The sequence below is a fragment of the Mytilus edulis genome, chromosome 10 (genome assembly GCF_963676685.1).
Source record: "Mytilus edulis chromosome 10, xbMytEdul2.2, whole genome shotgun sequence".
NCBI classification, from domain to species: Eukaryota; Metazoa; Mollusca; class Bivalvia; order Mytilida; family Mytilidae; genus Mytilus; species Mytilus edulis.
The window spans coordinates 77,486,424-77,498,870 of record NC_092353.1 but is presented as its reverse complement, the minus strand read 5'-3'; the positions used below and the strand labels follow the sequence as shown (position 1 = coordinate 77,498,870).

The 12,447-nt window shown below is 32.8% G+C and overlaps 1 protein-coding gene across 2 annotated transcripts in view; it reads right to left on the bottom strand.

The window, feature by feature from the left end:
* Positions 1-12,032, bottom strand: part of LOC139491932 (E3 ubiquitin-protein ligase HACE1-like) — a 57,261-nt gene extending 45,229 nt beyond the window's left edge. For both annotated transcript variants that reach the window (XM_071279878.1, XM_071279879.1), the window contains exons 1-8: positions 11,861-12,032; positions 10,849-10,903; positions 9,716-9,805; positions 8,615-8,719; positions 6,075-6,150; positions 5,474-5,551; positions 4,794-4,847; positions 151-233 (exon numbers count right to left, since the gene is read on the bottom strand). In XM_071279878.1, the coding sequence (XP_071135979.1) occupies positions 151-233; positions 4,794-4,847; positions 5,474-5,551; positions 6,075-6,150; positions 8,615-8,719; positions 9,716-9,805; positions 10,849-10,903; positions 11,861-11,924 (605 nt within the window). In that variant the 5' untranslated portion in view covers positions 11,925-12,032. The remainder of the gene's footprint in view (positions 1-150; positions 234-4,793; positions 4,848-5,473; positions 5,552-6,074; positions 6,151-8,614; positions 8,720-9,715; positions 9,806-10,848; positions 10,904-11,860) is intronic.
* Between the last annotated feature and the right edge of the window lie 415 nt (positions 12,033-12,447).

The following is a 12,447-nucleotide window of genomic DNA, read 5'->3' as shown; positions in this document are numbered from 1 at the left end:
TTAATCAATTTTTATTTGTTCTCAAACATGACAAAAATGTAAGTATGATCCAAAATTTACATTGTTATGAAAAATTTTCTTTTCGGGAAAATGAATTGCCAGTTGGTGCAAACGCAAAAGAGTCTGCATGGGCAATACAAACAGTTTTACCTGCAGGCAAAATGTAAAGGCATCCATCCATAATGATTTGGTCTGTTGATTTCTGCTCCATGGTCCAGTAAACATACAACTGTCTGTCAACAAATATTATAGGCATTACAATTAAACAAAGTAACAAACATACTTCCTGTATAATAACCGAAAGTTTTTTTCTTATTTAATTGTAGTATTAAAACGCTATTGCCCTCAGTTAGAGGCCTGACAGGGTTTTGTTTATTATCTCATAGACATTATTTTGTCATGTGACCCTGACGTCATCAACAGTTTTTCATGATTTACACTGGTTTAAAACGGAATTTAGAATTAAATTATAAGGAATGAGTTTAATATCATTTTTGTCTATTCAAAATAACATCAACAAGAATGTGTCCATAGTACACAGATGCCCCACTCGCACTATCATTTTCTATGTTTAGTGGACCGTAAAATGGGGTCAAAACTGTAATTTGGCATTAAAATTAGAAATATCATATCATAGGGCACATGTGTACTAAGTTTCAAGTTGATTGGACTTCAACTTCATCAAAAACTACCTTGACCAAAAACCTTTACCTGAACGGACAGACGGAAGGACAGACAGACAGACCAGAAAACATAATGCCCCTTTACTATCATAGGTGGGGCATAAAAATGTGGTGCACACTTAAATTTTATAACCTGATACACTTGTTATTCAGTGTACACCATATTTTTATACTATTCTTCATAAACTGAAAAAAATATAAATAAAATATTGATTGAACTAGTTTCATAAATATCAAATTTACTTTTTGGGATCTAATCATCAATGAAAAAAAAGTTAAACTAGATGTGTCAAAGCAACATGAATGGCCCGTCCCAAAAAGTAGAAAAATCTGCAATTTCAATATAAACACATGTGGACACAAACATGATGGTAGTCTCACATATCAAAATTCAGCTCATAATCAGGAGGGGAATAGTATGAATAGAGAAAAAATCCGTGTAACTGTGATTTTTTATAATTTAGCAAAGTCCAAAGCCTGTAATTTCAGCGAAAATTAGTGGAGTGGAAAGAAACTTAATCATCAATGACAAAGAAGTTAAAACTAGATGTGTCAAAGCGACATGAATGGCCCCGTCCCAAAAAGTGGAAAAATCTGCAATTTCAATATAAACACATGTGGACATAAACTTGTTGATAGTCTCTCATACCAAAAATCAGCCCAATATCTGAAGGCGTTTAGAAAAAAAGTCCGTATAACTGTGATTTTCAGCAATTTCTCTAAGTCCAAAGCCCATAATTTGGCAAATATTAGTGGAGCAGAAAGAAACTTAAACTTGATCTGTAACTCATCATGGTTAACCCACATACCAAAAATCAGTCCAATATCTGAAGGCGTTTAGAAAAAAAGTCCGTATAACTGTGATTTTCAGCAATTTCTCTAAGTCCAAAGCCCATAATTTCGGCAAAAATTAGTGGAGCAGAAAGAAACTTAAACTTGATCTGTAACTCATCATGGTTAACCCACATACCAAAAATCAGTCCAATATCTGAAGGCGTTTAGAAAAAAGGTCTGTATAACTGTGATTTTTAACAATTTCTCAAAGTCCAAAGCCTGTAATTTCGGCAAAAATTAGTGGAGCGTTATGAAACTTAAACTTGATCTGTAACTCATCATGGTTAACTCATATACCTAAAATCAGCCCAATATCTGAAGGCATTTAGAAAAAAACTCTGTATAATGATTTGTTGCGGAATGACAGAATGATGGAATTTCAGAATGACAGACAAGGGTAAAACTATATGGCAATTTCAGTATGACAGACAAGGGTAAAACTATATGACTCTATGGCACCGACAACTTCGTTGCGGGGCAATAAAAAAACATATTTATGTTTGGTTAAAAATTTATCCAACGGCCCACAGAAAACAACAACAAGAATGCATGGATTGTCGTGGAGGGGAATAGTATGAATAGAGAAAAAATCCGTGTAACTGTGATTTTTTATAATTTAGCAAAGTCCAAAGCCTGTAATTTCAGCGAAAATTAGTGGAGTGGAAAGAAACTTAATCATCAATGACAAAGAAGTTAAAACTAGATGTGTCAAAGCGACATGAATGGCCCCGTCCCAAAAAGTGGAAAAATCTGCAATTTCAATATAAACACATGTGGACATAAACTTGTTGATAGTCTCTCATACCAAAAATCAGCCCAATATCTGAAAGCTTTTAGAAAAAAAGTCCGTATAACTGTGATTTTCAACAATTTCTCTAAGTCCAAAGCCCATAATTTCGGCAAAAATTAGTGGAGCGTTATGAAACTTAAACTTGATCTGTAACTCATCATGGTTAACCCACATACCAAAAATCAGTCCAATATCTGAAGGCTTTTAGAAAAAAAGTCCGTATAACTAGGGCAATATGCGCAATTGTTTCTCCATAGGCCGTAATGGTAACGTTTTCTTTTGTTGCTCAGCCCATATCGTAAACTTGTATATGTATGATGGCTTGTTTCGAAGCTGAGACATTTTTACATATGTGATTAAATTTTCGGGGTACGAAGTGTGATTCATTTTTCCGTAATTTAGCAAACCCCGAGTATCCTTTTGCGATGTCGCTCCTCATGGTAAAAAATCCCAATTTTAACACAATAAGTTCTTTGAAATTTTAATACTTTGAACACTTTTCATAGCTCCATGGTTTTTACACATTTATTCTGTGTTCCCTTATTTTCTAAATTAACACTAATGGTTCAGCTCAGTCATTTGTTTATCATAGAAATGTGTCAAATATCACTACAAAGAGATTTTTTGTTTACACGTGACTTTTGTGTTCCTCATTTCAAGGCGCATTAGGGGTATTGTCCCAACTGTGATTTTCAGCAATTTCTCTAAGTCCAAAGCCCATAATTTCGGCAAAAATTAGTGGAGCAGAAAGAAACTTAAACTTGATCTGTAACTCATCATGGTTAACCCACATACCAAAAATCAGTCCAATATCTGAAGGCGTTTAGAAAAAAAGTCCGTATAACTGTGATTTTCAGCAATTTCTCTAAGTCCAAAGCCCATAATTTCGGCAAAAATTAGTGAAGCGTTATGAAACTTAAACTTGATCTGTAACTCATCATGGTTAACTCACATACCAAAAAATCAGCCCAATATCTGAAGGCATTTAGAAAAAAACTCTGTATAATGATTTGTTGCGGAATGACGGAATGATGGAATTTCAGAATGACAGACAAGGGTAAAACTATATGGCAATTTCAGAATGACAGACAAGGGTAAAACTATATGGCAATTTCAGAATGACAGACAAGGGTAAAACTATATGACTATATGGCACCGACAACTTCGTTGCGGGGCAATAAAAAAACATATTTATGTTTGGTAAAAAATTTATCCAACGGCCCACAGAAAACAACAACAAGAATGCATGGATTGTCGTGATAAGCTTATCTGACATTTAAAATGTCCAAAAACAGGAAGTAAGTTTTTGACAGATCCATAGAGCGCCCACATGTTACACCCATTTATGCAAAGCTGATGACAAAATACAAAGTCATTCTGTTCAGTAGTTCCTGAGAAATATGTGATCACATGTAAAAAACTTCATTCCACAATGACATACTGAAATGTTTAAACTATTTGCAAACAGGAAGTAAGTATGTGACAGATTTGAAAAGATTCTACACATTACAACCTGTCACGATCAAGATGCAGATCAAGTTTGAAGTCATTCTAATTATTACCACAGGTGAAACATGTGACTAAAAACGTTTTTAGTTCTTTCAAAATGTTTAAGAATTTAGTGTATGGAAAATAGGAAGAAGATCCAGAAAGAGATAACAACTCTTCACTAGTCATTCCTTTCAGTAGTAAATGAGAACACACATTATAACCTATATATAATGCTAAAGCTGCTGACAAGTATAACAGTAACATTTGTGGGAAGATACAACAAATGAATTCATAATAAACCAACGCTGACAGACGGACACAGTAAATGCAATATAGTCCTAAATGGATGGATAGATGGATTTTTTTATGTCCAAGCAGTGGTAAATTAAATTCATTTTTAGGGAACAGCATGTCATTATAAATATAAAACCTGCTTTGTACTAGACCGACATGCTAAGCCAAATTTTTATCCTGCAAGATCATAATAAAGCAGTCTGTAGGAAGACATGTCACCATTCCAGAACACATTATTCTAATTCTGAGCAGACCAGCTCTTACACCTTGAACATGTTAAAAGCCAGCACTTAGCAGAGGAGCAGTAAATACCAGTTTTAAAATCTTCAGTTTGAACCGGACATGGTTCAAACCCACAAACTATTGCATTTGATATGCAGCTGGCTACCTCAAGACTGCAGAGGTATTGTTTAACAAATATAATTTGTTATTCTCATCGGATTTTGTCTAATGCTTAGTTCGTTTCTGTGTGTGTTACATTTTAATGTTGTGTCGGTGTTCTCCTCTTATATTAATAAGATTCCCTCAATTTTGGTTTCTTACCCCGATTTTGTTTTTTGTCCATAGATTTACGAGTTTTGAACAGCAGTATACTACTGTTGCCTTTATTTATAAGCTGCTAGACAAAATATGTGAACCATTCAAAACACTTCTAATGAAATATAGAATTATCATGATACACAATGTGTACAGTTACTTACAGATTTGTGACCGTTCTGACAGGCCACATGTAAAGCTGTTTGTCCTTGAGCATCCTGTAAAGAGAAATAACCACATAACATTAGTTTTTATTTCCCAATACCATGGAACATTCTTGAAGGAATATGAATCCTGTGACAACTCCACAATAATTCAAAAGAAAACAAACAAAAATTTTGATTTAACTCAAAATTTCATGTTTTCAGCTTAAAAATGAAGCTATAACAGTTGAATACTTCGATTTAATAGGGTTGTAAAAGCTTGATTTCAAGAGCATTTCATACAAAATGTGCTGTCTTCAACAATTCTCCACAATTCACAAATAACCATCATTATCGCTATATTACGAAATTTTACTTTGATCTTACGGACTGATAATTTCCTTTCTCAGCATAGAAGAGTGATATGAATATTTATCGCTAGAAACTAAGGGTACACATGCCCGTTGTAAATGTAATTAATTAACAACATCGTCATTTGTAAAATACCAATAAACAGATTATAATTGGTCATCTCAACTCGATTGCATTTCTCACTTTTCGTGAAAATCAATCTGGTTGAGATGACCAAATATAAATCTATAATTCTTAAATAGCAGAATTGTACAGATAGTAAATAACACCAGACAAAATTAAAGAACAATCTATTTAGAACTGTAAGCATATTTGTAGAACATACTCACCTCAACATCCACATCTTGTGTATACATAAACAAATCGTGTAACAATTCTGTCCTTCCATTCACTGCCAACCAATGAATCTACAGGATAAAAAAAAACAAATGTGTATCATCATGATCATGTAAACAAATTATATTAACACTTTTTTTCTTCTTTACAACCAACATAACAGATACCATACATGGAGCAGGAATGCCTACCCTGTAGAAGTGTTAGTGTTCACCGTTTTGTTGTTTTTGTTGATTCTTTTTGTGCAATCCTTCATTTTATTTTGTATAGTCAAAACTGTATATAATTGCCAACCTCTGGAGAAAAGAAAACTGACCTTATTTGATAGCTGACCTTTGAATAATCACATGATTTTGTTTTCTTTACGCATGTACATCATCTGCTCAAGTTAAAGATAGGACCATACAAATATCTGTCAATTTCCCTTTTTCTGAATGTGCATGGTTCTTGTTATCTTTTAAAGATATTTATATATAAAGGTGGACCAAATGTAAGAATTGCAATTTTCCTGTTTTTTAAAACTATGAATAGTCAATATTTCAAAAACAACTGACTTATCCTGAGTGAATAAAAACACTTGGGTTACCAACTTACTGTGGTCAAACCTTCATTATTTCTGATGTTCACATCTGCTTTAAATTCCAGCAATTTATTGATACACTTTCTTTGACTGAAAAATCAATAAAATTTGTGTCTATTAGTATAATGATTGATCGATTGATTGTTTGCTACTTCACTGCTGAGGATATAGTGTCAAATATATCATGCATAATAAGGATGATATACGGTATAGGGACGATTTTTGGGGGCGAAAAATTTCACGATTTCATTGAATAACTCAATATTGAAGGTATACGAAATAATTTGGCGGTTAATATTTTGATGTTTATTATTTTGGCGGATTCTAAACTTTTACCAATACCTTTGCATGTGCTTTTTAAATTGGCAGAATTTATTTTTGTTCTATCTGTGAAAATAAGTGAAAATTTACACCACGTGAAAATCCCCCGCTATATGGTAAATAGATGATATTTTAAATAGAGTTTAATGTTTAATTGCAACTATTATCAGGACAGGACATGTAATTTATATGAATATGATTCATGCTCTGTATAAGACTGACAGGAAGACAGATACATGTAACCCTTACAGGACACCAATATTTACTGATTCTGAGCAAACTAGGTTTTACTCTTACTTCTAAATGGTGAACCTAAGCTAAATGCTGAATCCTTAGAGGAGAAGCAGAAAACATCAATTTTTAAATCTCTGGTATTAGCAACCTGGTCATGGATAGAACACAGGACATCCAGATATACCACAAGACCATTAATGCCATAGTGTCTACTGATATTTCGTTTTCTTGGGTGCCATTATCATATGGACTTAGTTAAACTTCCATTTTTATGGATATTCAATTTTGTAATTTTCCTTGTTTGCTTACAACCTTATAGAACATGTGTCATTAATTGAACATTATAATTTGTGGTTCAGTTGTTATAGTAGTTGTACAATGAAATTTAGTATCCAACAAATAATACTGAATCCTCCTGATTTGAAATTGAATAGATATGAGTATCCATAGTTTTACATATTTTTGTAGTTTTGGATACAATTACTGTAAATTCAGAAATTATTGTGTGCATTAATTTTAAAATGAAAATGCATTTTAAATTTTTGCGATATTGAGAAAAATCCCCTTGAATTTCAGACCTGCCAATTCAACTATCCAGATTTTTGCGGTATTTTTATCCCTCAATTGGAATCCCGATATCAGGATCATAAAACTAGTCAAAATCCGGATTTTCACCAAATATACCTGAAAAAAATTATTGTTACCAATTTTGAAATTTTTCTGATCAATTTTAGAGAATCTATACTTAACTGGGGACATATTATGACAAGTTAACGACCCTACGCTAATCAACAGTCACAACAGGTGTCATAATTAGTGGTTGTATGTAATCAGATTACCTAATGGGTCGTAACAGTCCTCAAAGGGGGTCTCATTGGGGGGTTCCGATCCCGGATCCCGCTTACTGTTTTTTCAGATTCACGTATCCCGCTTACACTATGTACGTAAGCAATTCTCATTTCCTGGGTCCCGCTAGACCTCATTTCCCGTTTTTACGAGACAATAATTTAACTTTCACGTGTCACGCTTACAAAAAATCGGCAATCCCGTGTCACTCTTAAACCCCAATGAGACCCATCTCAAAATTAATTTGTATACACAAATTTGGTCAAACAGCCTTTCAATTTTAATCAATTTATCGTATAAGCACAATTTGCAACATTTGCCATAGTTCCAAAACAAAATCATAATTAATAGAAAGATGAGAACTGTACAAGACCTCTGAAGAAAACATCGTTTATCTTGAAATCTTGTTAATTTTTGAAACCAGACGTTGTGTGTCTGTTGATTTAAAATCAACGCCATATTGTATTCACTTCTACTGTGTTACGGTATAAGCCGCCACCGGTAAGAGCACCTCTGAATACAAAGAAAGACAACTCAAATTTTATCCATTTTCTCATTGATACTGATAAGACCATAAGTAAGACTAAATCAAAATCTGTCTTCATCCTTCAAACTTTAGGACATGTAGTTTTAGGTCTTTTGAGTCAAGGTTCATAGATAAGAAGGTCATTGGAGGGGGAAAAGGGGGGGTCTCTACTTTGAATCCTTTATTCTTAATGCCATTTTTCTCTATTCTTCAGTTATTTTGTCAATTTTATAATTTAATAGTACATAAATCATGCAAATAAAAGAAATCAAGGCCTATGAGCTCATCACTAGTATACCAAAAGAAAAAAGAAGACAACTTAGACTATTTTAGGAGTAAAAAACAATGCACAGAAAAGTCGCTAAAATTGTAACCCCTAAAAATCTGGTCGCGCGCTAAATCCCCAATGGAGATAAAAGTTGGCAGGTCTGTAATTTATTTATGAATTTTCAAAATATTGCGATTATAACCATGTCCTATTTTTTGTAATAATAAAAACATAGCAATAATTTCTGAATTTACAGTAAATTAAGAGTTACTTCCCTTCGTTGTAATATTCTCTTTTTTTTGCTGTCTAAGAAAAAGGTGAGGATATAAAAGCATCTTATTTGTGTATACAATACTAACCCATTTCTAGCAGCTAGGTGTAAAGGAGTACAGCCTGACATATCCTGAAAGTTAACATTGGCTCCTTTCTTCAATAAAATATTAAGACACTCATAACTGCCACAACTAAAAGATAAAACGAACTAATTCATTTGTATAAAACATATGGTTTGCAAATAAAAGTGTAAAGTTTCAATATAATTAATTACTTATTATATAAACATGGGTAACCAAATAACAGCAATCTTATAAAAGATATAAAATTCAAAATGAACAATGCTGATGAAACTTCCCCAGATATCAAAAACTAAATTTCACTCTATCACGCCAATTATTTTTTTGAAAGGCCTAAACAATTGTTTTGTCTAACCATGCTAACTATATTACAACATTTTTATTTGACAACCAGCAGAGTAACCAAATTGGCACGCTTTTATCATATTGTTAATCAAGTCTTTATGTTAGTCTGAAAAACCTGATTTATCAATTAGTTGTAATTGGGTTTGATCAAGCTTTCAGTTACTGCAAATAATCTTTAATATCTATATATAGTTACCTTTACCTTTATTTTAGTTATTTTAGGGTTGTTTTATCCTTTCTGATCTGATTAAACAAGCTATTTCAAACTGAAATTTATCTTGTTAAATTGTGCTGCTACACCAAGAGTTGAGTAATCCTAATCATCAGTGTTTCAGCGAATATATCTTTAGTTGCTGCCTGCTATTTTGTTTTTCATTTAATCTTTTAATAAGCATAGAACAGTTTATTCTTTTAAAACTCATTTGAATTGTTTCACATTTTTAAGGTATAGATTTTCTTTAATGTTAGTCATGGCCACACATTGTCTTTTGGATAGTTGTCTAAATAGCAACCATACCATGTACATTTCCTTTTTTTTTATTATGATCATTTATTTATAAAAAAAAAATTGGGGGGGGGTTCAAAAGTTTGACATTTTCATTGGACTCAAGATGTATTTTGGTTCTCTGATATCTCATTGATGCATATCCGACAGATTTCATTCTTGAAAATAAAATATTTTTAAAATTTGCAATTTGAGTTACCTCCCTTTGTGTCATTCTCTTGATATTTTCGAACCAATTTATTTTTCTGATTACTTACTTAGCAGCAATATGTAAGAGATTTCTGTTTGGTCTACCATGGGCATAATTCACATCAAATTTTGGTCCTGACAGTAAATCTGAAACAGACCTAAAAAAGAAATAAATGATCAATCTTTGAGCATTAACATACTGTTAATTCAGAAATTATTGTGTGCATTTATTATTGCGATTTTGTCATTTGAGACTAAAATGTGATTTTTTTTTAATAATTTAAAATTCTGTTTAAATCATATTAAAAGTTTCAAAATGTGAGTTATATCTATAACCCTAACACATTTTTGGCCAGCATTATGTCACATTACCATCATGATTGCCCCCAGTCTGATTTATTCTTTCCTGCAGCTTCCTATGTAAACTGTAAGGTTTTATAAAGTATTTTACAAAGGGTGGCTCTCATTACAGTTGGTCCATTTAATCAGGTGCAATGGATTATTAATACTTTTTATTCAAAGATATATTGAAAATCACTATTCATGTACATTTATTCTTATTCATAAAGACATTATGTTTATATTGTTATGTGTTTACTTTTCTACATTAGCTAGAGGTATAGGGGGAGGGTTGAGATCTCATCAACATGTTTAACCCTGCCGCAATTTTGCGTCTGTCCCAAGTCAGGAGCCTCTGGCCTTTGTTAGTCTTGTATGATTTTTAATTTCAGTTTCTTGACAAGACTTGTGTATAATTCTGAGTTTAGACGTTCATTATCACTACATACTAGTATACATATTTTTTAAAGGGCCAGCTGAAGGATACCTATGGGTGCGGGAGTTTCTCGCTACATTAAAGACCCATTGGTGGCCTTCGGCTGTTGTCTACTCTATGGTCGGGTTGTTGTAGCTTTGACACATTTCCCATTTCCTTTCTCAATTTTATTAATATTATGTATCAGATACAGATTTTCATGGATTTCGCAAACCATGATTTTAAGTATTCAGGGGAATGCAAATTTTCTATTAGACTTGTATGCAGACTTTGACCATGAAACTAAATACTTGAAATATCAATGTAAATACATTTTTTTGCAATCTTCTTAAAATTGCTGCCCACATGCATGACATGTATAAACAATTTTTTTTAGGAGGTAATTAGTTGGCATACTTAAACAGTGAAAATATATTAAATTCAAACCTGTACTGGTTCCCAAAGATCATAGACATCAGCATGTAATATGCAGAGGATTTGTCTGGAAAAAGAAAGAAACATGAAAAAAACTAATATTATGTACGACCAAGAAATTTGGTACATAAAAAAAGCAGTAAAATATAATACATCTCAATGTCATAGTCTTTAAGTGACTGTCCAAAGTCTGAGGCTGGAGCCAGTAGTTAAGTGATTGTCATTTCTTCATGTCTGTCATATTTGTTTTTTTAGTAAATTGTTGGTTATAAATAACATGTATAATTAGACCATATAATTAGTTTTCTCAATTGAATTGTTTGTATTTTTCTGCTTGGGCCTTTCAACGCAGACCATATGGAAAGGGTTTTTCTCATTGTTGAAGGCTGTATGGTTGCCTTAAAAATTGTTTACATCCACCTGGTCACCCACAAATCTGTTGTTCAGGAAATGATTCACTTACATGTATATGTAGACCAGAGGCGGATTTAGAAGGGGGCAGGGGGCCCAGGCCCCACCTTTTTGGGAAAAAAATTGGTTGCTTATATAGGGAATCACTGAAGCGTGACTGGAGCGGGCCCCCTCTTAGGCAATCAGTGGGCCCCCACTTATGAAAATTTCTAGATCCGCCAGTGTAGACTACCCTGCAGATTCACGACCCTGAAAATGCTTGAACCTTTATTAGTACAGAGATAGAGGACTTATATCTAAGGTGTGCATATTTGACAATGTTTTACGGTGAAAAAACATAATTCGAGAAATAGTCTGTCACTCTGTGCCTATGCCATGCATGGCCATGGCTGTGGAAACAATGCTAATTTAAATCTGCTCTTATTATTCTTTTAAGGGTAATACATTGTGTATTTCTTTCTTAAAACTAACAATAGATATAACAAACTAAGCATGTCTATTCTACATTCATGACATTTAATTACTTCCTCACATAATATTTTTGTCATTTGTTGTAAAATAACTTATGAATGAAAAAGACAAATTCATCTATCAAGACAAAATGTTTCGTTACCATCAGGAAGTTCAACAGTTCTAGCACTTCTCAGAGACTTTGCCAAATCCTTGAGGAATTCCATTTTAAGCAGAATTAGCTAAAAGTATCAAAACATTGTCAGAAGTAAAAATAGCTTCTGCTATGATTTCGAAATCTGAAATTTTGCAAAACGAAACTGCGATTTCGGATACCGGTAGATCTACAGAAATTAATATGTCCGGCATCAAAATCATAACCAGTTTAAAAATTAAGTTGCATTAAATGAATTCAATATTCTGAAGTAGAACTATACGCTAAAAATAATAAATTTTATTTTGAAAATCGTTTTGTCAAATAAAGAAGAAAGATTCAGTTACTTCCCTTTGGTTGCTGTGGAAAATCAAATGAAAAATGCCGCGATAGTTAAATGTATATTCTTTGTGAGACATAGAGCATAGTTGTTATTTCAAAGCACAGTCAGAATGTCCAAAAAATAATGTAATACGTAATCAATATCTTCAATCTTGCCAAGATAAATCAACAGAGGTCGGAAAGGTGCGCTCGATTTACAGTTTTCTCATCTGTATCTGACAGTTAAAAACGCCTTTTCAGGTATAAAAAAACAC